The sequence below is a fragment of the Dermochelys coriacea genome, chromosome 27 (assembly GCF_009764565.3).
Source record: "Dermochelys coriacea isolate rDerCor1 chromosome 27, rDerCor1.pri.v4, whole genome shotgun sequence".
Taxonomy (NCBI): Eukaryota; Metazoa; Chordata; order Testudines; family Dermochelyidae; genus Dermochelys; species Dermochelys coriacea.
The window spans coordinates 7,178,492-7,204,529 of NC_050094.1; the positions used below are offsets into that span (position 1 = coordinate 7,178,492).

Below are 26,038 nucleotides of genomic sequence, written 5' to 3' on the forward strand. Positions count from 1 at the left end.
CTCGTTACCAGGATTTATTGACTCAGGTACAGTACAGTACAGGCAAACAAAGTTCAAACAGGTTTCAGAGTAGCAGCCGTGTTGGTCTGTAATCGCAAAAAGAAAAGGAGTACTTGTGGCACCTTAGAGACTAACACATTTATTTGAGCATAAGCTTTCGTGAGCTACAGCTCACTTCATCGGATGCATCACGAAAAGCTCATGAAAGCTTATGCTCAAATAAATGTGTTAGTCTCTAAGGTGCCACAACTAGAGTTCAAACAGACTGTCTAGCTCAGTATTTCATTAACAGGTTTTTTCCTTACTAGCTGTTATAAGCCACCAGCCCAGTGCACTGATTGCGGCTCCTTCGACATGGCTTTATTTTGTTTTAAAACAAAGCCTATAAAATATTCGTCCATGTAAACATTAGCTGCAATATTTGGGGTCAGTTCAGGAATATGCATTTGGCATAGTACAAGAATCTGCTGCAAATACACATTGCTGGCAGGCATTTTTTCAGGGGACTTTACACCCTCTGATACAAGGGTTTTTTTTTTTTTTTGGTTATTGGCAGTTACAGATGAGTGCACTGCTGGGAAGGGAAACAGGCCCTAATAGAGCAGGGGGAGTTTGAAAGGGAGGCTGTGGTGGAAGTGGGGTTAGTATTTGCAAGCAAACCCTCAGCTCAAGCTTTATCAGACTTTATTGGGCTCAGGACACTTTAGGGGACCTGCACTGAACAGAAGCTGGGGAAATGTTTACAAAGAAAATCAGCAGCTGCATGATAAAGTTTTTCTGAGTTTACAAACAGTATCTGCTAATTAACAGCTCAGACACTGTTGTCAAAGCTCCTCCCCCCAACAGTTATCTTCTAAAGCGGGGGTTCTCCATCTTTTTCTTCCTGAGCCCCTCCCCTCAACAAGCTATAAAAACTCTACAACAACTGTTTTTCTGCATATAAAAGCCAGGGCTGGCAAGCAGGGCAACTGCCTGGGGCCACGCACCACAAAGCTGAGTCTATTAACTGTAAGGTGGGGGGGGTGCTCTGCACACCCTTTGAGGAAAGACCCTAGGATGCCTAGAAAGCTCTAAACAGGCTGTTTCTAGTCTGTGTGATATTTCAGTCTGCTAACCTAGATCTCCCTGCCTCATCCTGCTAACTAAGCTGAAGTGGGTGTGGGGCTAGTGACTGATTCAGTCATGCAAGAAGGGACTATTTAACAGGTGATCAGTGCAAAGACCCTGCAGGGCAGGTGAGGTCTTTGCTGCAGTATCACCAGGCACCAGCAATGCCTGTCAACACCTGAAGTCCTGCATCTAGTTACAGAGAAGAGCAAACAAAGGGGTAGATGGGAAAGTTCTGCATTTTAGATGTAAAGAAAAGCCATTGCACGAGTGACCCATGGCCAGCTGCCAGACAGGGCCTGTGCTCCCTGCAGTGTAAGCTGGGGGAAACCAGGCCTTTACTTGAACATAATTTAAAAAAAAATTCACTACACACCCAGTCACTAGCCCTCACCAGCTGACACTTCTGCTCTGGTCAACATCAGCTGGCTGGAGCAGCGCCTTAGCTCAGAGAATGGAGCTGCCAGCGAGAGCCCTGGGGGCTCCGTCAGGAGCGAGAAGTACCAGGGATGAGGATTTCTAAAAACACTGATGTTTCGGCTGAGCTTAAGGGCCAGGCCTGTTATCTTACTCGGGGCGAAAAACAGCACACGTCCCCACCGCCGGTTCTGCTGCCAGCAGGGCTCTGCAGAGGCAATACGCCCAGGACACGGCTGCAGAATGGTCAGGGCTAGACAAATAGCACTTGATCATTACAAGTACCCTAGCCAGAGAGGCACAAAAAGCTTTGGCATTCAACGTGGGGAAAGGGGCTCCCTGCGTGCAAGTGAGGGAGGGTTTAACACCGGGGTGCTGGAGAACTGGGGTTGGTATTAAACATACCGCTTGGCATTCTTAGTGAACTCTAAGAGGGATAAGAAGCCAATGCAGGCAGCTGAAGGAGTGAGCCAGGCCCTAACCTTCAGCCCCCCTGGAGTTAGATCATCTGTTAGTGGTCCTCAAGCTGCCGAGCCAGGCAGGCTGGGAAATGGAAATGCTGCCATCCTGCTGCTTGAGGGGCAAGGGATCCAGCCCCCAGTGGTTTGGAGAAGGAACCAAACCCCCTCCAGCAGCTCAGCCAGCAAGGAATGCCCCTGAGCCTGGCACATACAAAAAGCAGCTCCCATCCCCCGTGATTTGGGTGGCAGGGGAGTGGCCATGGATGGCATAAGGGCTCAGTGAGAGAACGTGGCTCAACCCAGCATCCCAGAGCACCGTGAGGCCTAGTACTGCTGCATTGGCACACTGCGGCCGGGGGCTTAAAGCAGATGGCACTCCCCCTCCCACCAGCTGTATGCAGAGAGATAACAGCAACACCAACACAGCAGCAACAGCCCTGGTACATGCAGGAGTGAACAACCACCACAAAGTCCACCCCAGCCCTGCCTTTGGGGGAGCTCCCAGCACAGGGATCCATCACTGGCTGCTGCTGGGGCTCTCCCCCTTAGTGAGGGTTTTAAAATCCATGGACAGGGCCAGCTCCTCAGCCAGGGGCGGCCGCTTCCACTCGTCCTGCGTCAGGATGTAGCCGATCACCAGCCCAAAGACGACGAGAAGCAGGCCCAGGATGTTGGCCAGGATCCCTTCAGGCACGAATGAGCTGTAGGTGGCCCTGCAGGAGCAGAGAGGGGCTGTGCTGAGAACAAGGCTCCCTCCGGCAGGGAACACCCAGAGGAAGAAAACGTCTGCCCTATCACACAAGTGGCTCCCTGGGGATCAGCCCAGACTGCTCCCTACCAGCTTCTCCCACCCACGGCCCAGGAAATCACACCCAACCTTCTTGAGGCTGCAGTGGGAGTGTTTCCTCTCCTCCGAGGCATCTGTTCGTGGCCATGGCCAGAGGCAAGAACAAATGCTAATGGTCTGGTTCGAGGTGGCAAAACTACAGCCCCAAGAAATGCTCTCCAGCTACTTCGCTGCCTCAGGCAATTGCCAGTTCTAAAACGAGGGTGTCACGCTCCACATCACAGCAGCAGCATGGCAAGTGAGCTGCAGAGCCATACAGAGCCAAATCTGCAGCAGGGCTTCCCACAGCTGTGTTAGATGTGGTTGGGGGGAAGGGGGGACTAGGAGTCTTGCCTGCAGCGAGAAGGACTTTGAAGTGCTATTGCATCTCGCAGCCATTTTGGGCCTGAGGTTAGCTGACAGCTGACACCACCCCGCCTGCACATGCTAGAGGGATCAATCAAAGAAGGGGGTTTGCCATTGGTAGTGTAACTTACACTAACCCACGTCAATTCTCCCCCTCAGAAACAATCCTGTAAAACATTTCAATCTACATTTAATAATAGCAAATTTTTCAGGTGAAAGTTTTCCAGCAGCTCCAATCATTAGGGGCCTATGGGTCACCCTGCTACCTCCCTGGAGGGGCAGTTCCCTCAGCTCACCAGGGAAGGTTTTGCTGGCACTAGCCAGGGATTACTCTGTATATTTTTGCCAGAGGCCGTTGTCTTTGAGAAAAGTCAGATTTGCCCACTGAGGGCCTGAACCAGCCAGGGGCTGATGTCACGCCCCTGCCCACCAAGGGGTTCCCTGGGAAGGCAGATGAGCACTGTATGTTGCTAATGTTGTTGTAGGCATTGCAAAGTATTCTGGGAAGGGTTAAAGGTGCGAGTGTGGGTGAAGGGCCTTTTGCAACCTGCAAAGGAACCTAAGAGGAAGGAAGAGAGCAGAGAACAAGTTAACTCAACACTTCAGCTAGCTGGGTCCGAAGATAAGACACTGGCTCCAGCTCAAGGCCACAGCACACAACCAACGCTCTGTGGCCTGTCAAGAAAGATGGGGTGGGGGAGGGGCCTGGATTCCAACTCTGACCAGCAGCAAAAAAAGAAAATTCAACTGCATAAACCTGCAGTGGCTGCAAAACCGAGGGAGACAGTGAAGGCCAACGAGGCAGAAAACATCTGATCTAGCATCCCTAAAGCCAGGATGTTTTGGGAAAAACCAAAGAAGCCACAAAAGGCTGGCTTAGACCCAGTACAAAGAGCATGGGGAGGGCAAAAGTCCCGGACCGAGATGCCCCCAAAGGACCCTAAGGTTTAAAACCCTCCCAAGAGCTGAAGCAAATTGGAGATTGGCAGTGGACCCTGGACAACCTGTGCACACAGGACAGAACTCCCGTCTACCCCTCCCCCTCTTCTTCTTATGTTACACCCAGGCCTGGCCAGCCTCGGGTAGTGTGGGTGAGAGTATGAAAGTGGGTTAGGGCTTGGGGCATCAACGCTTTCTTCCTTCCTCTGAGTGACATGGGGAGCACCCATCACTCTCCACTGTTATTTTATTATTTAATCAATAAAGCTTTAAAACTCGTTGCTTGATGTGCTCCGTCATCTACCCCTCCAACGATCCTGTGGCCCCAGCCTGATCACCTCACCCTCATCTGCCTCAGGCAGATTGGTAACAGAAAATCAGTCACAGTTTTGGTGGAGAATTGCTAACAAAATCTATCACACTGAACACCCCATGTTTATGAGATGTGAGGGCCCTCACACCGAGGGAGGTTCAGTGATAGGATTGAAATCTGGGTCCGTAAAGACCCATTCACTCAATTTCCTGGGGAGGTGCCGGCCTGTGGCAAGGGTGTCTTTTTCTAAACTCACAGGGGATGCTGTGAATTTCAAAGGGCAGAAGCCGTAACCCAGATGCTTCAGTCACTTACTGGATATTGAAGAGGAGCAGCTCCTTGATGCCTAGCAAACACGTGGCAATGGAGAGAACAAGGAGGAAGACACCGAAGAAGACATGCTGTGGTTTGTATCTTCTGCGGAGCGAGAAGGATGCTCCAGGAAATAGGAAGAAGCTGAAGCCCATGAGCCACTGGAGGAGGAGAAGAAAGTGCAGAGGGTCTTAAGGGACCTTTCCCAGCAGAGCCCAGGTTTCCCACTGCAATTTGGTGTTATTACAACAGGCCTCAGAAATTGGAGCAAATTAGGTCCTGGTCCAGCTAACTAAGGATTGGTGATTGTGGGCTAGTCCAGCCAAGCCCTACTTAGATGCTGGCACAGCCACAAGCTCCTGCCTGCAGCCAAGGAACAGAGCCTGGAGATTCAATACAAATCCACCCGAGCTGGGGATAGAACCCAGCAGTCCTGACCCCCAGCACCTGCTCTAACCAATGGAGAACTCTGCCTGTAAGGCACAGACATACCTCTCCTGAAGGGCACCCTCCTCCTCCTCCTCACCTGGATGAAGTAGAGGCTGAAGGCTGTTATTCCACACCAGCTATGCAGGCTGTACATGTCTGCAAAGCCTTTCTTCCTGTGGTAATCGAACACGGCTATCACACCTGCAGGGATGGCAGGAGGTGGCCAGTTAGAGTAGGGTTCTCATCAGCACTGGGGTCCCATTCGTTAGCCCATGTGCACACACCCCTCACTTGGGGATCCAGCCTGTAAACAGCAAGGCCAGCTGGACCCACCCCCCAACCCAGCATGGGGAGAACAGCCCCAAACCGCAGGTGCTGAGCCTGGGGAGCAAGGGCTCTGCTCTGGGAACCTTTCTGGGATGATCTTGTCGTTATAACAGAAGAGGGTGGATTTAAAAGCCTCCTGAGCAGGATACCGCTGACCCGCTGCTCTTGGAAGCCTCCAGCCAACACAGCAGACTTAGGGGCATGGGGCTGCCACGCGGGTCCTTCCAGGTCACCTTTCCACTGTGGCATCCGAGACTCACCCACAAGGGCGATGACCAGCGCAAAGGCGTGGAGGAGCCCATGGAGGATTTTGGCTGAGCGCTTGGTCTCGTTCCTGAAGACCCGGTAAACCAGGAGAGCTGGGAGAGAGAAACGTGTGTGAGACAGGCAGTGGGGGTGGGCAGGGAACAGCCTCCTCGGCTCTGCAGCCCAGAGCAAAGGGAGCCTTCCCCAGGCCAAGTGGGCGAAGCGCAGCAAACGAAGCCTGGGAGCGGTGGGGTCCCAGGGCCCTGAGGAGGGAAGAATCGGCACTAAAATGAATGCGTCAGAGCTGCTGGAGGGAGGCAGAGGATGACTCATACTGATGGGAGCGTTAAGCACTTGCTTGTTCTCCCAACTGCCCTTTCCAAATTTAATTTGCTACAATTAATCTTTTCATTAAGCCCCAGGGATTGTCTGAGGATTACCTGCTGATGCACTTTCCCCATCATGACTCGGTTCAGCGGCAACCGGCTCTCTGCCCAAGTGGCCATCTGGGAGATGATTACTGCCCCCAGCTCTCCATAATCACATTGGTGTGAAATGGAGCAGGGCCCAACGCCGACCTCCAGGCAGCCCTACTAAGTGCTCTGCCTGATGCGGGTTCTGTGTGGGTAGCGAGAGCAGGAATCTCACTACCCACACGAGGCTGATTTTCATAGGGTTTCACTGCACTGTCACCAGAGATAGATGAGGGATCTGGTAACATCCTACTCCGGCACCAAGGCCGAACAGATACGTGCCTCGTACTGAAGTAACGCAGTGCAGACAGGGTCAGTGCACCTATTACTAGGGTGACCAGACAGGAAGCGTGAAAAATCGGGACAGGAGGTGGGGGGGTAATAGGCACCTATGTAAGACACAGCCTCAAATATCAGGGCTGTCCCTATAAAAATCAGGACATCTGGTCACCCTACATATTACCCCAGCTCCAGTCCCAATTGCTAACACCGGGGGGGACAGCTTTATCCTTGGCCAGGTTGGCTACCTGACCGAGTTACCTTCTTAGTGTCATCACAGGTTTCAGAGTAGCAGCCGTGTTAGTCTGTATTCGCAAAAAGAAAAGGAGTACTTGTGGCACCTTAGAGACTAACAAATTTATTAGAGCATAAGCTTTCGTGAGCTACAGCTCACTTCATCCGATGCATCCGATGAAGTGAGCTGTAGCTCACGAAAGCTTATGCTCTAATAAATTTGTTAGTCTCTAAGGTGCCACAAGTACTCCTTTTCTTTTTGCTTCTTAGTGTCAAAGTCCTAATACTGCTGAACTGCAGCAGTGCAATGAAAGGCATGAAGGCCACGATCCCAAGCCAATTACTCACATGGAAATCAGGAGTCACTCCATTTTTAAGGCTGCACTGACACACCTAGACTTTCCAGCAAAGCAGCCAGAGGCATCTGTGTGATTGTGGCAGCGAAGGGGTCATTTCCAGCAGAGCTCAGAAGCCTGGCTGAGAGGTAGGTAGCATTTTGAATGCTCTTAGCCCTTCAGCAATTCAACATCAGGATCCCAACTTACCATCCCCTTGGAGGAAGACCATGCCAATGACCATGCAGAGGGGGTGGACGTTGAACTGCAGCACACTTTCCCAAGCAATACCGCCCCGGTATTGGCCCATCCAGGCTCCGGTCATGGCAATCACAGTCAAACCTAACAGCTGAGAGACTGCCATGTAACAGGAGAGTCCTGCTGGGCTCGAAGGCCATGTGAGACTGTCCTCCATGCCAGGTGAGGCCAGGGACACTCCTGGGACAAAATCTCAGACTGCAAGAACAAGGAGAAAAGTGATCAGCATGGCAACCCGAAGCATGCTGGGGACACTGGGCTGCCCATAGGGACCAGATGTATTTCTCACTCCTCTTCACCAGGACTGTGAACTCTGCTCAACTTCTACTGAGATCAGTCCTCCACTTGGAACCCATTCTAATTTCAAGTGGGGATTAGAAACCTCCTATCAAGACCCATCCCTAGTTTTCCGCCCATCCTGACTCAGAACCAAGTCTCCCCAGAGCAGCTTGCTACTCAGCTTCAGGCAGGACCCGTGAACCCTAATCCACCCACTCCCAGCTCTAAAAGAGCCTATGGCGCTGGCCAGCCCAGAGCACCTTGCTCCATTCCTCGCACTCACTACTCTGTAAAACCAGCCCAGATATTACTGTGCTGGACATAGAGAAGTGCAGCTCTAACACTGCGTTGCTGGCATGCAGATGGGCAGCACGCGGCTGTTGAATTTAATTGTCTTATTCAATATTTATCTGGAGGGAGACGCACCAAGAGGGAGGCAGGCGGGTACTGTGTCTACGCTGCAAAGACAAACCCACGGCACATGTCAGGCTCAGCAACTCAGGGCCATGGGGTTTGATTGCAGTGTAGATACGCCCGAGCTAGGACTCCCCTGGGGGTGGATTTCATTTTAAAGAACTAGAAGGGAGAGGGCCGGAAACAGTTCTGCCAAACTGGCCAGTCAAGTTGTTTTCACTGAGCTTAGTGGCAGCTTTCAGTGTCTCCCCTCATTGGCCAACACTGCTCTAGCCCTGACCTGCCTCCATACAGACAGAAGCTTCCTGGTTTGCCTAGAACCAGTCAAGGGACAATCACAAGACAGGGTTAGCTTGAGGTGCTATAATGATCTCTCAAATGCTCACCTGGTGCAAGAGGTTTGGCTGGATGACTTAGCATAGGCGACAGGGTTCAGAGTGGTAGCCCCTGTTAGTCTGTATCAGCAAAAAGAATGAGGAGGACTTGTGGCACCTTAGAGACTTTATTTGAGCATAAGCTTCCACGGGCTAAAACTCACTTCATCGGATGCATGGAGTGGAAAATACAGTAGGAAGATTTTTTTTAAATTATACACACACACACACACACACACACACACAGAGAGCACATGGATGTTGCCATACCCACTATAATGAGAATGATCAGTTAAGGTGAGCTATTATCAGCGGGGAGGGTTTTCAGGATTCAGAGGTCCTGTCTGTATTCCTTGTTCTTTTAGCACAGGCAGCGGTCACACTCACGGCTAAGAATGAATAAGATAAACTGACTTCCCTTTCCTTACCCACCAAGGGGTCCTTCCCAAAGCCTCTCCTCTCAAAAAAAAAAAAAAACAACAACAAAAAAAATCTCCATTTTATCCTCACTGGGAACACCACACCTTCTCCTCCAGCTGATGCCTCGTGTGTCTTATTTAAATTATAAATTCTTTGGGGGCAGGAAACGGCTTCTTTTTGTTCTGTTTGTAAAGCAGCTGGCACAAAGTGATCCTGGCTTGTGACTGGGCTCTTATGTACTACTGCAGTGAAAGATATTAACATGACTCTGGGTTTGTAAAGCATTGTATCAATGGGTCTGACTGGGGTAGCCAGCTCGAGATTTTATCACGAGTCTTGCAATTTGGTGATTTTCTTAAAGGCCAGCTCCTGGAGTCGGGTGTGAGAGAATCGCCGCTTCCTTTTACAAAGCAAGTTTGCAGCACACATCATTGCAGAGAAAAGCTTGAAACCCTGAATCCTAAAGGCTCAAAAAACAGACAGCAGAAAAAGCAAACTTTAAAATAAAAACCATAAAATGAGGAGATTTAAGCCAATCCCAGGTGAATAAAAAGCAATAATTTCCAGGGGGGGAAAAAAAAGAAAATCAAAAATTTTGATTTAAATTGGATTTTTTATTGTTATTTAAATAATAATAAATTTCTCTATTTTTAAAAATAAACCTGTTTCAAACTAAATCTGAGTTTAAATACAAAATATGTTAAGGCCTAAACTTATTATAATCTCTCAAAACATTTAAATAAAAAATGAAAATGCTGAATCCAGGAACCTCTATCAAAAACTTTGAGGAAAAGGCAGCTTTTCTAGATAAAGAATGAATGGGGGGGGGGGGAACATCTAAGTTTTGAGGTCAAGCTTTATGACTATGCACAATAGGTCATGTACTGTATTAAGTGCTTGCTCCTGTGGGGGACCCAAGGTGCGAGAGACTGAAAGTCATCATGGTTGGGAGCTGGCCTCTGACTCCAGCAGACACCATCATGTATCTCATCAAGTTCAACCTCCTATTTTACAGCTTCTCCCTACCTGGGCTCTGCGTGGCACAGTTCTCAAATACTGACGACTCCACCCACCCTGGAAACATTCTCCAGCTCATGGAAAATCACTGATGGGCCCTGTGACTACCAGCCCTTGCTTTGGATGGCTCTGGCACATCAAGTAAATGGCCTTCCTCCGTTTCTTTGCATGCGTACACCGAAATACAAACAAACAAATCTATTTGTTTCTCAACTGCCTCCCTCTGTCTCTAAACATATAAAATACTGCAGGGCAACAGGCACGTGGGTTACATGAGCAGATGTCTGGATTGTTGTTCGTTGTATGTATTTCTGGGGTTAGGGCCAAAGCAGGGCGGGTCAGTTATGTAACTAGGGAGAAGGAGCAGAGAAAGCACCCAGAAAGGAGGAGCAACACCGACGTCAAAGCAGGACACTATGGGAAGAAGGGGAAAAATTCTTCAGAGTCCTGCGTTTAGTGTTGATTTCAACACATGGGAACTGGGGAACTTCCCACAGCTGCAGGTTGTAAATAAGACCCTCTCTGAGAATGTTTTCAAGAAATTCTTGTACCTCTGGGTGAAAAATGGACCATGGACCAAAGAGATCCCAGGCCTGCCTGTCAGCATAAAACAACATTCAGAAAAATGCTCTTCACAGGGCCCTAACTTTGAAGATGATGATGTGGACGTGTAGGAACAATCTGGATCAGCTTAGTAAACTAATTTTCCCGACATTCTTATGGACGGCCCAGCATGTCTTACTAGGCTAGTAAACGAGAGCTTAGATGCATAGAATATCAGGGTTGGAAGGGACCTCAGGAGGTCATCTAGTCCAACCCCCTGCTCAAAGCAGGACCAACCCCAACTAAATCATCCCAGCCAGGGCTTTGTCAAGCCTGATCTTAAAAACTTCAAAGGAAGGAGATTCCACCACCTCCCTAGATAACGCATTCCAGTGCTTCACCACCCTCCTAGTGAAAAAGTTTTTCCTAATATCCAACTTGAACCTCCCCCACTGCAACTTGAGACCATTACTCCACGTTCTGTCATCTGCTATCACTGAGAATAGTCTAGATCCATCCTCTTTGGACCCCCTTTCAGGTAGTTGAAAGCAGCTATCAAATCCCCCCTCACTCTTCTCTTCCGCAGACTAAACAATCCCAGGTCCCTCAGCCTCTCCTCATAAGTCATGTGTTCCAGTCCCCTAATCATTTTTGTTGCCCTCCGCTGGATGCTTTCCAATTTTTTCACATCCTTCTTGTAGTGTAGGGCCCAAAACTGGACACAATACTCCAGATGAGGCCTCACCAATGTCCAATAGAGGGGAACGATCACGTCCCTCAATCTGCTGGCAATGCCCCTACTTATACAGCCCAAAATGCCATTGGCCTTCTTGACAACAAGGGCACACTGTTGACTCATATCCAGCTTCTCGTCAACTGTAACTCCTACGTCCTTTTCTGCAGAAGTGTCGCTTAGCCAGTCGGTCCCCAGCCTGTAGCAGCGCATGGGATTCTTCCGTCCGAAGTGCAGGACTCTGCACTTGTCCTTGTTGAATCTCATCAGATTTCTTTTGGCCCAATCCTCTAATTTGTCTAGGTCCCTCTGTATCCTATCCCTACCCTCCAGCATATCCACCTCTCCTCCCAGTTTAGTGTCATCTGCAAGCTTGCTGAGGGTGCAGTCCATGCCATCCTCCAGATCATTAATGAAGATACTGAACAAACTGGCCCCAGGACTGACCCTTGGGGCACTCTGCTTGATACTGGCTGCCAAGTAGACATGGAGCCATTGATCACTACCCGTTGAGTCAGAAATCTAGCCAGCTTTCTATCCACCTTATAGTCCATTCATCCAGCCCATACTTCTTTAACTTGCTGGCAAGAATATCGTGGGAGACCATGTCAAAAGCTTTGCTAAAGTCAAGGAATAACACGTCCACTGCTTTCCCCTCATCCACAAAGCCAGTTTTCTCGTCATAGAAGGCAATTAGATTAGTCAGACATGACTTGCCCTTGGTGAATCCATGCTGACTGATCCTGATCACTTTCCTCTCCTCTAAGTGCTTCAGAATTGACTCCTTGAGGACATGCTCCATGATTTTTCCAGGGACTGAGGTGAGGCTGACTGGCCTGTAGTCCCCAGGATCCTCCTTCTTCCCTTTTTTAAAGATGGGCACTACATTATCCTTTTTCCAGTCATCTGGGACTTCCCCCGATCGCCATGAGCTTTCAAAGATAACGGCCACTGGCTCTGCAATCACATCCGCCAACTCCTTTAGCACTCTCGGATGCAGCGCATCCGGCCCCATGGACTTTTGCTCATCCAGCTTTTCTAAATAGTCCCTTTCTTCATAGAGGGCTGGTCACCTCCTCCCCATGCTGTGCTGCCCAGTGCAGTAGTCTGGGAGTTGACCTTGTTTGTGAAGACAGAGGCAAAAAAAGCATTGAGTACATTAGCTTAGATTATTGTGGGCAGTGTTGTTGTAGCCAGGTTGGTCCCATATCTTGCTAACTGAGACTGTCATAAATGTATGTTTTGAGTGGAAAATTTACTTATGAATTTCAAACTATAAAGAGTATGTTAGTTTGTTGTGGGAGTACTTATCAATTACATTTTTACTGTTAACGCTGCATTTCGGAAATGACTTTCTGTTGCTCATACAATCAAAACACCTTAGATGAAGTTTTCTTATGTAAAAAAATAAAATTAATAAATGCCTAATAAAGTTTTAACACTTAAAAGTGTTTTTTCCCCCAAGCTGCTTGGAAAGTTACTAGAGATAAGGGTTTTAATAGATTTAGATTCAGTCCGGCCTCGATTTACATGGTGGTTATGTTCTGAACAAACACCGTGCAAACAGAAATCATGTAAAAAGACACCAAGGGTCTACGGGAAATAAGGGATTAGGTTCCAGGCTCACAAGACGACCTCCCTAATTTATCCCATACTGTACAGCTTTAATTTAAAAAAATTAATGAAATTTAAACTTGCTACTAATCTTTACTGATGTTGAGGATGAACTTGACATGATAATGCTGATGTTGAAGTCAGAACTCTGAGGGTTCGTCTGGGGAGGCCAGGGAGCATGGAGGCAGGAGGAATCAGGGTCACCTCTCCTCTCCCCCTCCAGCAGGCCTTACAGGGGGCAACGGATAATCTGACTAGAGGCCCCCTGGCCCCAGGCGCGCTCCTGAGGAGCAGCGTCAGGGCGCAGTGGCTTGCCCCACTCCGCCCAGCGCTCCATTAGGGAATAGGGTCATGGCACGGGGGCTCGCCCTGCTCCACGTGCCCGACATTCCAGCTGGGGAGTGGGCAAGCCCCCATGCCCCAGCTGGAGTGCTGGGCAGGCAGGCGGAGTGGAGCAAGCCCCTTGCCCCGCTCCCTGGCTGGAACGCCAGGTGGGCAGAGCAGGACAAGCCCCTGACCCTGATCCCCAGCTGGAGCGCCGGGCAGGCAGGCTGGCAGAGTGGGGCAAGCCCCCGGGTCCATGCCTAGGGTGGGGTGGGGGCCCTGGCTGAGTGTTCATTGCTCCCCGCAAGGCCAGCTAGAGGGGGTCAGGGAGGCAGCTCCAATCCCTCCTGCCTCCCCTCCTCTGCCATTGCCCACCCACCCGAAGTCGGGGCCCACCCAAGTGTCCCATCCTGGCTTCGCCACTGATCTGCACATCTTGGCAACCATGTTGCACCATGTAAAAGTGAATCCATACTTTGTACAAAAATAAAGGATCACAATTTATTGATCATGCATAACAAACCATGAAAAAAAAAAAAAAAAAAACCCCCACACACCCTGTAAATCGAGGCCTGACTGTAACCATTGCTTTCCTTATAAAAATGGGTTTAGAATAATTTTTTTCATTTAAACAGTGGTACAAACAGCTGCAATAGGAGAAATATTTAATTTACAATCTCTGTTTTTTAAGTAGCGCACTGAATAATACTCAGTGAATAAGTGACTTTTTTTGCCATTTTGTTCAGCGTCCACCTCAGACATTAGGGGTCCTGAACATACGACACCATCTGCAAAACATAAAACTTCAGAGTCATCTGCGGTCCCACCATCAGTGCTGCAACTACACATTGGACAGTAATTTACTTCTATTTAAAAAAAAAATCTTCTCATCCAATAAATCCATGGCTGAGTTCGTTATCAGGACCAGAAAATTTCAGCAAGAGATTAAAAGGTTGCTCAGTTCACTTATACAACATATTTTCCCTTTCGTTTTGTTCAGAACAAACATTTCATTGAATGGTTCGACCATTACAGGCCGAGCAGACATTGCTGGAAGGATCCTGGATACAATGTCTGAGAAGGAAATTGAGCAGCATGCAAAAAACACCAACAGGAAATTCATTAATCTGAGTCTTGATGGGTGGAGCAGAGTACACAGTGCTTGTGTGACAGACATCCCATATTGTGTTATCTAACAGAAACAATACGTCAGGAAATGCCCATACAGCAGAATACTTAAAAGTAGTAACAAACAGCTATAACATACTGAACAAGAATTCAAGTGTCAAGTATGTAGCAGTATCATAATACTACAAATGCAGCAAGGATGAGAAGAGGATAACGAAAGGAAGCTGAAACTTATAACATGTGGGCGCAATTCTCATTTGATGCCTCTTTTAGTCAAAGATTTAAGTACAACTCCAGGAATAAAGGAAAATACTGCTGAAATGGCAAAATACTTCCATAACAGCCAGTCTGCGTCAGCATCAAAGAGAAATACAGAAGGATCCAAACTAATTCTTCCCCTAGATGTATGATGGAATTCAGTGGTTGACTGTTTTGAGCTATTTATTAAGAATTGGCCTATTCTTATAGCACGGTGAAGACAATGACAAAAAATGATGGAACCATCGCAGCCAAAGTAATCAACATGGGACTAAGGAGAAATGTTGAAGATATGCTGAATGTACTGAAACCTATTTTCATAGCCTTGGACAAATTGCAGAAAGATTGCTGCAGGTATTGCTGATGCTGTTGGAGAGAACTTCAGAAGACATTAAAGAAAAAGACCCAGCAACATAAGAACATAACGTAAGAACATAAGAATGGCCACACTGGGTCTGACCAAAGGTCCATCTGGCCCAGTATCCTGTCTTCCGACAGTGGCCAAGGCCAGGTGCCCCAGAACAAAGTTAAGATGCATGCACTTATTCCACCTCGTTTTCTTGCCGTTATTCTCAACCCAAAGTGTTAGAGTAGATGCCTAACTGCTGAAGATGTTGCCATCCATAACAGAGATCAGAGCTGGAGGTGACCATTCAAGCAGCTAGCTAAGCATCTAGAACCAGAGTTTCTTGAAGGGCTAAACCAGCTTTTGATAGCAGTAGCCTCTTCTGCAGGCATAGAAAAAATATTTTCTTCATTTGAACTAATTCAGTCAAAGTTGAGAAATCGATTGGGAGTTGAAAATGCAGGAAAACCTCTCTCTTCCAGTCTATGAATAAAAATGAAGGAGGGAGGGGATGAGATCTACCAGTTTTAAAAGTTTGCAGGACACCCTAAGTAACTTAGGAGACTGTTGTCTCATTTTCAAGAAATATAGGTGAATACGAACTTAAGTTCCAGTCACTTTCACTTAGGCAAACTGAAAATTTTCACAGGCTGATCTGAAATAATCAATTAATTCACTGACTGCAGTTAATCCCTGTGTTTAATAAGTCATTCCACTGTAAATGTGAAACATGTTTTGATAAGATAAATTTGTATCTAAAACATGTAAAGTTGTTTTGTTTAATAAAAATAAATGTTATATGTTGTGTTTAATTAAATTCCAGTTACCATCCCAACTTGACACAAATCATGAGCAAAAAGTAAATTATCTAGTAAATGATATACTGATTTACTATTTTATAACATACTAAAAATGTACAGTCACTAAGAATCTGAAAAGATTAAGCTATATAATTGCTTAAATAAAAGTACACAATTCTAGTGTACCCTCCTAGGTAGCAAAAAGATACACCAATTCTAGTGTAAAGCCTCTATTTAGCTTTAAAATCAACACGTTTTAAATCAACATCTTTTTGCGAATACAGACTAACACAGCTGCTACTCTGAAACATGTTTTAATGATTATTCAACCAGTGAGAACGCACTTTTTTTTAGGATACAACTGAAGAACAAACAGAAAAATTGATTAAAGTCACGGATTTAAATCTAGGTGTTCCACTTGGTGATTTAAATCAATCCACCCTGAGCTAAGTGCATGATTTTGGGGGCTGGACTCATGATTTTGAATCGCTAGTAGTTGGCAATTCAGGGACAGAGTGAGTCAGCATTAAATGGCAAAACCTTTGCTCACATGATGCACTGTTGAAGGGATAGCTCCCAGAAGGAGCCCAAGATCTGGATAGTTTTGCTCTCTGCATAGAGCAAATGGTCTTTTTCCAGCACTGGGCTCCTAAGTGAAACCCCCAACACCTAGTTTCCGCTGGTATTCATGATGGAGTGCCTGGATCTTCATTAAACTTAAAGAGGCAACACTTTGCAATTGGGAAGCAAGAAAACCAAGCAGGCAGGATTTTTAAGACCTACTTAGAATAAGTGAGCGAGATGAGATGGACATAGAAGTGCTCTGGGAATAAAATATAATGCTAGACTGGATGTGTGTCTGGTGGTGGTCCCCATAACAGAGCTGTCAACTGCTCGGCATCTGGAGTGCTGGGAGCTCTTGCAGGGGAAGATTCTCACTCTCTCTCCACCAAAGAAGGGAAAATGGGTGGAGATGACAGCAGCATAGTTACACCTGCACAGCCCCTAGTGTAGAAGCAGCCTATGCCAACAGGACGCGTTTTTCCATCGGTGTAGTAACACCATCTCCCCAAACAGTAGCAGCTAGGTCAATGGAAGCATCCTCTGTCGACCAAACTGCGTCTACACTGAGGAGTTTGTCAGCACAGCTGTGTAGGCCAGGGTGCTGTGTAGATGTAACTTTTCAGTGTAGACCAAGCCTCAGTAATTGCTAATAGAGACCTATTGAAACAAAAGTCTAACATGCCACAGCCTTTCTTGGGAGGTAATAGAAACAGGGATAGAGAAAGTGGAGAAACCCAAGGCTTGAATAGCAATAGGTCCGGGGAGAGTGTGAATACTCCTGGTACATTGAATTCTTTAACCTAAGGTTAGTAAGCACATATCTGTATTGACAGGGCCTTCATTTATGAAGCAGGGTGTTCAAAGGTTCTAGTGTCTGCCTTCCTCGACCCCAGCCATCCACCACAGGAGAGGAGGCCAACTCCCTCTGACGCTCTCATCCTCCACCACACACAATTTGGCATGAGCTGTGGCTACTCAAGAGGGGACCAGGGCAGGCAGAGCAGAGATGTTGCACAAAAGGAATGAAGCACGTTGCCAGAGCCAGGTGACCTGGCAAAGCCCAGGCCAGGCAATGCCCTCCCTTCCATGTTTATCCAGCAATTGGAAAGCCATTTTGACTTTCAATTCTGCCCAGACACCAGAGCAAAAACAACAAATTGCCCACCTGGCACATTATCTATTCCCTAAATCATCATTAGGGCGACAAATTAACTTCTGTTAGGAGGTGGCAAGGGCTAGATAGAGTTGCAACACCATTTCTGTTGCATAAATAAGATCAGCTTGGAAACTAGTATGCCAGTTCAGAATCCAAGGCAGAGCGAGTCGTGCAAACTGGGAGTCATTTAGTCAAGTGGTTCCTGAAACAGCAGCGTTCCCCCCCCCCATCCAATTTTAAATTTTCAACTTTTGGGGGGGGCACAGAAATAGGGGGATGAGCCCACTGGCGGTATCCATATGGACCTTATCCCACTGGAATGGCTCTGTTGTATGCTTACTCCACCACCACATATCCTGAGCCCTGGGGGAAGGAGCAGTGGGTTGGGAGCGAGGAGACCATGAATTCAGTCTTCCCCCAGCTGTTATTAACGTTTCTGCGCACTTTACACCAGTTTTTATTGACCCAGCCTGGCCTCAGGGACTGGCAGCTATCAATCTCCCTGTGTTACAGAGAAGATAATGGAGACTACACAAGGTCACTTTAATTAGACTCCAATATTGCAGACGCAAGCCTCATTGCTAAAGGCTATGCAAACAAATGGACAAGCCTGTGAAGGCTACATGTTTGCCTCTGTAATAGCTGTTTTACCACATCTCTTTGCCGAAACCAGGAATCCTATTGACTGTGCAAACCACTTGCAAAGCGTCTTGATTCAAGAGATAAACGGGAAGGTCCCCATTCACCTCTGCTGCAGACTCATGGGAGAGGCATTATGCTTCCACAAATGGAATTCTGTTCCACCAGCACAGCTAAGGCTGTATTGAAGTTTGTTTAAAACCTAGTTGTTGTCTCCTCTCTAAAATCAATTTTAAAAAAATCAAGCAAGGCTGAAAAGACAGATAGGGGAGAGGCCTGGCAGAGGTTCCATACGTCACATCTGGGACAGCCAAGAACAGAACCAACTTGAGCCTGCCACGCTGCCTCTCCACCAGGCACTGTGCACCAGCAGGGCCTTCATTCCCATAGCCTTCCCAGAGGTGGGACTTCAAATCTTACGTACTGTCTCATTGTTTCCTTGTGCTCCCATCTCTCTATATCCATCTGTTGTCTCTTGACTTATACCTAGATTGTAAACTCTTTGGGGCAGGAACCATCTTTTCGTGCTGTGTTTGTACAGCACCTAGAACAATGGAGACCTGTCCATGATGGGGGCTCGTAGGTGCTCCCATAATACAGAGAATAACCCCTTTCTTTCCCCCCGAAAAAAAAAACAATTAAATGTTACAAGGGAAAAAAAACAAAAGACCACAACACAAACTTACATAAAGCAGGACGTGCAGGTACAGTGCAGCTGCACACACAGCTCTAACTCTGCCCTGGCAAGGGTGCCAACAGAACATCACGGTACCTTACTCCTCCCCAACACACAAAAAGCTACTTTCTGTGTGCCCACCACAATTCCAGATCAGGACCTCTACTCACACAATCCAACAGGACCTTCAGTGTGGTCTGAGCAGCAGCACTGACCTGGTTGGGGGAGAGGGGAGCTGCTACTGGTTGATAGATCACACCGAGCTGCCTTTCCTTCGTGTGGCCAGTTTCACAAGCACAACGCAAGAGCTAAAGATGCACTAAGGAATTTTCTCCTCGCAGGTTAGGGAAGCGTTTCCCACCACTGAAGGAGGACAGGACAAGGTGTTGGTGTCTCAACATTAGTGGCCTCTTTCACGTCACACAAACATTCTTTTGGAGAAAAGGTAACTACGTGCTAGCTCCCAGCGCTGGGGTGCAGGGTTTTGAAGTCTCTCAATCTGGAAGGGTACAGGAGCAGCAGGCAGCATCATTAATTCCACCTTGAAGTTGCTGTGTAAGTGACAAGGCAGATTAAAGATGCCAGTTGAACCAGGGGATATTTATTAAGAACACACACACTTCACTCCTAGCCAGAGCTGCAGGCTATATTGGATCATACCTGATAAATGGATTAAGACAACTGGCTTATTCGATTAGATTGCATTGAAAATGCCAGCTGTGTGCATGTGGCATTTGCAGCCTGCGGGCAGAAGAGGCTCTGGAACGGACATTAGGAATCAAAAAGCAGAGCAGCCCTAAGGCAAGCAGCAGGCCCTGTCCCTTTGGGACTATTAAGGAACTGGGTCATAGGGCTCCACTCTCTCAGCCAAAGGCAGGCACCTCTATTCCCACATATCTCCAGGGGCAGGGACGACGACGCAACACACTTGCAAACCAGCTAACAGCACTTTCCTCGTGAACATGGAGTGGGGACATCAAGGTACCCACCGATGCTGGGACAAGAACTCTTCGCCAAGGGAAATCCTGCCCCTAGGCAAGAGGGAATGGGGAGGAGAAGGAAGAGATGCAGCCCCTTTATCCAACCCCATAACCTCAGAGGTAGCCCCAAAATTCCTAGCCCTAAATTAAGCCACATGTGGACAAATGGCCATTTGTCCATCTACTGTACAAGATGGCTGGGGGTTAGTAAGCCCCCACTGTCCTATAAGGGGAAACAAAGAGCCTTGGAAAGCTGTTTACAAATACCACTTGTGGTTTTCCTCCCTCCAGTCCCCACACCATACAAAGCTGTCTGCTGCACCAGGATGGAGTCCTGGAGACAATCAGACACCAGAACAACTGGCATCACCAGCTATTTTTAGGGCACAGAATCCAGGTGCCTCCTGCAGAGCTCACTTTTCATCCCAGGTACCAGGGGAAGTTCACGGCAAGGGTTGTAACCAGGCTGGGAAAGAGCAGGACACGGTTGTGGTAGAAGCAGGAGAAATTGCCATCACCACAACAGAACTTAGATGGCCCTGGCAGTGCATGTGGGTGTAACAGGCCTTCCTCTCCCAGGGGGTGGGCACCAAACCAGAGAAAGGTTCGTGGCAGGCAAAAAAGATGGCTGCAGACAAAAAAAAGTCACTAGGAAATATTACGGACAGCAAAGCACACACAACATGGGACCTGAGACATTAAACTCTTACACGTGCAAGGGGGACTAATTCTACCAGAACTTAACTGTGCATTGCTATAATCGTAAAATGGCCTTCAGAAGCCTCATGCACGGCTGGCTTAGGAGCTATCCACATGGCAATGCTGTTTACATGAGTCAGCCTGGAGGTGAATCTGGCTATAACTGTTTTGACTTGATGCTCTGCCCCTTAACTACCAGATATTCCAGAGGCCTCAGCTCCTATCTAGGTACCATTATAAGCGTCCAGATTTATGGGATTGCTCAGCATGCTGGCTGTGGAGCAAACAGGCCATCGGTGTCAATGGGGGCTGAGCCCTTTCAGAACATGGCCCTTGTTGTGGGTGCTGCGCACTTGGAAATCTGGCCCTTACCATCTAAGAGATCCTGGTCTGCAGAGAACAGCTGAACACACAATAGCTGGAAAGACTGTTACAGAGGAAGGAAACACACTCATCAGCTGCTCTGGTGTAGACATTGCTTTTGTTTTCTAAATCTAAAATAAAGGTGACTGACTTAACTACGTGGCTGCTCTTTGTGCCTGGAGAAACATAACATGCTGTAGGGCCAGGGCATCAGAGTAGTAACCCTGAAATGGAGCGAAATACAGACGAAGACTAACTTGATAGCATGAGGGGAGAACGGAGATGTGTTCTCTTCTGTTCAGGATCCCCTTGAACTGGTACCACAGGGCACATTTTCTATTGAGGAGGAAAAACCCCTTCACAAATATTATTGCAAAGGTTAAGATTTTGTCACCATTATTTTTAGTAAAAGTCACGGACAGGTCGCAGGCAATAAAAAAAAATTCATGGAAGCCCATGACCTGTCTGTGACTTTTACAAAAATTATGGGGGGAGGGACTGATGGGGGGAGGACTGAAGCCCAAACCCCGTGGGGTGTGGGAGAAGCCTGAGCCCCACTGCAGGCAGCTGAGGTCCCCCCGGGGCCCCTGCCGGCTGACCAACCCTGCCACCTTGGGACTGAAGCGAAAAATGTCACGGAGGTCTCTGAAAGTCACAGAAACTGTGACAATCTTATCCTTAATGGATGCCATAAGCAATAAGAGGGTCTCTCTCCATTCCCACCCACCTAACCAGCAAAGGAAACACCCAGTGCAGGACAGACCCTCTGCCGCTGCAGCACTGAGGATTTAAACACCAGCTCGCCTCACCCCTCTTTGCGAGCTGTGCAGTTCAAGCCACGGTCCCCTCACCCCAGTTCCCCCATCCCTTCTATCGCTCAGCTGCTGCTTGCTTCCATTGAACATCTCAAGCAGCTCCCAACGATCGAAACTAGGAGGGGACCATAACTTAAAAGAAAAACAAGACATGCATCTGGAGCTGCTACCTCCCCCCCACCCCCGAATGGGTGGACGGACTCCACCCCAAAAAAATATACACACTTCTACTGGAAAATACAGAGATCAGTCTCAAGTCACTAAATCTCAGCATCAAGATCCCATACACTTAGCCCTGCTACTGTGGTTGGTCAGAGCCCCACCCCACACTCCCAGAATTAAAGCCTACAGAGTCAGTGCTAAACTAGTCAGAATAAGACTCACATGGACTCCTAGACAGTCAGTCCACACCACACTTCAGTCTCGAACAGCAGCGAGAACAGCCCCTCTGCAATTCAGTGTCATCTGCCAAGTGACAGCTGCTTACCCACTGCTCTCAGCTGTGCCTGATGTTTCAGGCTAGGTTAATCACCTCCTGACGATCTGCCTCAGCTAAACTGGTAACACCTGAAGCAAGATGCCCTATTAAGCTATGCATGCTGGGAAACAGACGCCCAGAAGCAGTTAACCCATTCCGCTTCACAAGGCAGTTGCTTTGCAGCTGTATGAAATGGTAAAGCGACCATCACTGGTAGGTCTGTGTTCTTGTGCTCCTGTTTGTAAGTGTCCATAACACATTAGTGCCAATTCTCAGCTCCCAATCATTTAGTCACTGACGTGATCCCCCCATGGGCATAGGAAACAAGTGAGAGACATGTCCTGTCAGAGCCTTGAAATAAAGCATCTGACAAAAAATAAACCTATGCAACCACCCTAAAGAGAGTTTTTACAGTTGGCGATTTAACAGAATCAGAAAGTTAGAGGTGGAAAAACCCTATCTGGCTGTCCAGTCTCTCTGCAGGGGTCAGTGCAGGATTGGTCTCTCCGGGCATCTTCTAGTCCCTTGTCCAATCCAATTTTTAAAGTCCCAATAATGGGGCTTCATCCTTTTCAATCCTCCTTCAAATACAGCTGACACCCTAGAGCTTGTTATATCCCAATATTCAGCCTACACTTTTCCTTGATTTCACCCTATTACTTCTAGCTAAACCTCAGGTTACTACACAAAGCAATTCCCTCCTTCCTTGGCCTTAACAGTCTGCAAATATTTGCAGAGAGTTATACTCTTCCTTAATCATCACTAACCAAGCTATACAACACCCAGCTAGAATTTTTACAGCTAGATTTTCACAAGAGCTCATACATCAGATGCATGCTGGGTGCTGAGTTGTTGGGAAAACCTAGCCGTATGTGGCACAGCGGGGCTGCTGGGTGCTGGGCACTTTTACAGATCTGACAACTAAGTAAGCAAATATGGGACCAGCTCTTCTGGAAATTCAGTCCTGATTGTGAATGCTGTGCCCTGGGAATTCTAGCCCTTGGCTTAAAATTTCCTTATAAATCAAACTCTCCAGGTCAGGTCAGTTGCTATTCTCTGAACACTCTCCAGTGTCAATACTGTTCTGGTAACTCAGTGCCCAAAGCGGAATGCAATATTCTAGGTGGGGGTGCACCTTGCAGAGAAGCACTCTTTCCTCCCTGCTCTGTGAATAGTGTCTTTTTTAGAAATTTATCTGCACCCCCCATTTCCACAGCATATGAGCGCCTACAATCTTTAATGCAGTTAATCCTCACACATCCCTAGAAGGTAGGGAAGTGCTCTTACCCTCTGCTTACAGATGGGGAACTGAAGCACAGAGGCACTAAATGACATGCCCAAGGTCACACCAGAAGTATGTGACAGAGCAGGCCCTGGGCTAGTGCCCTAACCACTGTGCCATCCTTCCTCTCTGCAATCCAGGATTACACTCCTGTCTAACTTGAGGCCCCCTCTTGCCCCAGGTCTAGTGCATCATTATAGCAGCCTGGATATTTCTCTCACATTGAACACGTGTGTTTCAGATCATTTCCCCAGTCATTTGATTTGATCTGATAGAACCCTGTCAGTGCTGACTGTTGGAAAAGTACAGTTACTTGGGGCACCCCCACTAGGAAGTGAGGTCTGCCTAGAATATCTTTTATGGAAATAAGAAATCTATATGGGAATGTGAATCTTTTCAAGAACCAAGCGTCAATAAACTCCCCAACCAAATCCAAGGAAAGGAAAGGGAGGTTAAGAGAAAAGAAGGCTATTTAAAGTTTGCTAAATAAACAGTTTTGGGGCAATTGTTACAGGTTTGTAGAAACTTTGCAGAAAAGGGAGAAACAATCCAGTCCCCCTGGGGAAACATTCTCCGCTCTTCAATTTCTTCAAGTGCTTGTGATGTAACAATGAAATTATTGCCAACAAATTGAAGCATAAGGCAGCTGGATAAGAGAATACAAAGGACAGGGTGGGTGGCACCTGGCTTACGGCCCTGCCCGAAGGTCCCTGCCCTCTTGTCCCATCATCTGACTAAACGCATCTCTCAGATATCACACAGCTTCAGCACTGACTGACAAAAGGGTCCACCTGCTGAGCAGGAAATGCTGCAAAGAGAAAAGGCCTGTCATCAGTTAACTGAGGAACCAACCCCGTTCCGCTAGTGGGTGCAAAACACTCACTGGTTTTTCTGGCACAGGATCGGCCCTTATAAAGCCAGACACATTCAGGAAGGAGCGAGCAGGTTACAGGACAGCACCATGCCTTGGGAAAGGCAAGTGAGAGGCAATGGATCCTCTCTACTAAAACACTGGCCTCACGTTTCCCCTCCTTCCCATAGACAAGCCTGTTCAAACCCAAAACACAACAAGAGGTGCACTGCAAACCCACAGGAACTAAGGCACAGAGCCCAGCTTCACTGGAACGACCGCAAAAGGGCGAGTCTCACACAGACCTGAGGCCATGGCTCTCCCGTGGCCCTGTTCAGACATGCTGGTGTGCTGTGGCTTCTGGAAGCGGGGCACTGAACTGCACCCCACTGGTGCCATCAGCCTTAACGCAGCGGCCGAATGCACTCCCCCCCACTAATGCATTCATGGGGTCAGGACCGGCTAGGTTCCTCTTTTGGGTGTGGACCATCTCTGGCCACGCCAGCCTGAATCACCTGGCCCATTAGAAGCCTAAGCCCTGGCATTCCAGCTACCCCCCTATACAGGAGCCCCAATTACACCTTGCATGCTGGGGCCTCCAGCCCCTACCCCAAAGTCTTGCCACTATGAAGCATTCGCTTTCCCCCACGCTTAGCGTAGCCAGCCTCCCCCATGCCAGGAGACCAGCGTCAGAGCAAGGCCACCCCTTAGCGCCAAGACACCCCCAGCCTGGCCCAGGGGCCCGGGCAGCCAGAATCCTGTGTGGGGCGTAGTTCTTGGGACTGGAGAATGCCCAGAGAGCTCTGCGGGGGGGCTCAGAGACATGGGGGTGGAGGAGGGGGTCTGGGGCTCAGAGACACTGACCCAGGGTGTGTAAGTGTTGGAGGGGGAGGAACTCATCCCTTGGGGCTCAGAGGCACCGATCCCAGGGCCGGGGGGGGTGTCTCAAACGTTGGGGCTCAGAGGCACCAATCTCAGGGCTGGGGGGGGGACGGTGTCTCCACCTTTGGGGCTCAGAGACACCGATCCCAGGGCCGGGGGAGGGGGGGGGTGTCTCAAACTTTGGGGCTCAGAGACACCGATCCCAGGGCCGGGGGCGGGGGGGGTGTCTCAAACTTTGGGGCTCAGAGGCACCAATCCCAGGGCCGGGGGAGGGGGGGTGTCTCAAACTTTGGGGCTCAGAGGCACCGATCCCAGGGCCGGGGGAGGGGGGGGTGTTTCAAACTTTGGGGCTCAGAGGCACCGATCCCAGGGCCGGGGGGGGGGGTGTCTCAAACTTTGGGGCTCAGAGGCACCGATCCCAGGGCCGGGGGGGGGGTCTCAAACTTTGGGGCTCAGAGGCACCGATCCCAGGGCCGGGGGGGGAGGGTGTCTCAAACATTGGGGCTCAGAGGCACCGATCCCAGGGCCGGGGGGGGAGGGTGTCTCAAACATTGGGGCTCAGAGGCACCGATCCCAGGGCCGGGGGGGGAGGGTGTCTCAAACTTTGGGGCTCAGAGGCACCGATCCCAGGGCCGGGGCGGGGAGGGTGTCTCAAACTTTGGGGCTCAGAGGCACCGATCCCAGGGCCGGGGCGGGGAGGGTGTCTCAAACTTTGGGGCTCAGAGGCACCTATCCCAGGGCCGGGGGAGGGGGGGGGTGTCTCAAACTTTGGGGCTCAGAGGCACCGATCCCAGGGCCGGGGGAGGGGGGGGTGTCTCAAACTTTGGGGCTCAGAGGCACCGATCCCAGGGCCGGGGGAGGGGGGGGGGTGTCTCAAACTTTGGGGCTCAGAGGCACCGATCCCAGGGCCGGGGGTCTCAGCTTTCGGGAGCACACGCACCCCTCCCCGCACGCCCAGACGCTGCGGTGGTGGGCGCAGATCCAGGACCCCGCCGTCCTCTCACCGAGCGGGCTCCGGGCCGCGGCTCCTCCCTGCGGCGTCGGGTCGCGACCGGCTGCGGCTGCTGACGCCCGGGGCGGGG

The 26,038-nt window shown here is 49.0% G+C and overlaps 1 protein-coding gene across 10 annotated transcripts; it reads right to left on the reverse strand.

Moving 5' to 3' along the window:
• LOC119849113 (transmembrane ascorbate-dependent reductase CYB561) lies at positions 1–26,038 on the reverse strand. 10 transcript variants are annotated; one of them, XM_038385812.1, is made up of 7 exons: positions 25,897–25,974; positions 8,402–8,470; positions 7,275–7,520; positions 5,758–5,856; positions 5,268–5,371; positions 4,745–4,902; positions 1–2,698 (listed from the first exon to the last, which is right to left on the reverse strand). In XM_038385812.1, exons 3-7 carry the CDS (start codon positions 7,477–7,479, stop codon positions 2,503–2,505), a joined length of 762 nt encoding a protein of 253 aa, XP_038241740.1. In that variant the 5' UTR covers positions 7,480–7,520; positions 8,402–8,470; positions 25,897–25,974; the 3' UTR covers positions 1–2,502. The 10 variants fall into 10 exon arrangements, with proteins under 10 accessions (XP_038241740.1, XP_043359295.1, XP_043359292.1 ...); XM_043503360.1 differs by lacking the exons at positions 8,402–8,470; positions 25,897–25,974 and adding exons at positions 8,914–9,051; positions 21,849–21,933; XM_043503357.1 differs by lacking the exon at positions 25,897–25,974 and adding an exon at positions 21,849–21,868.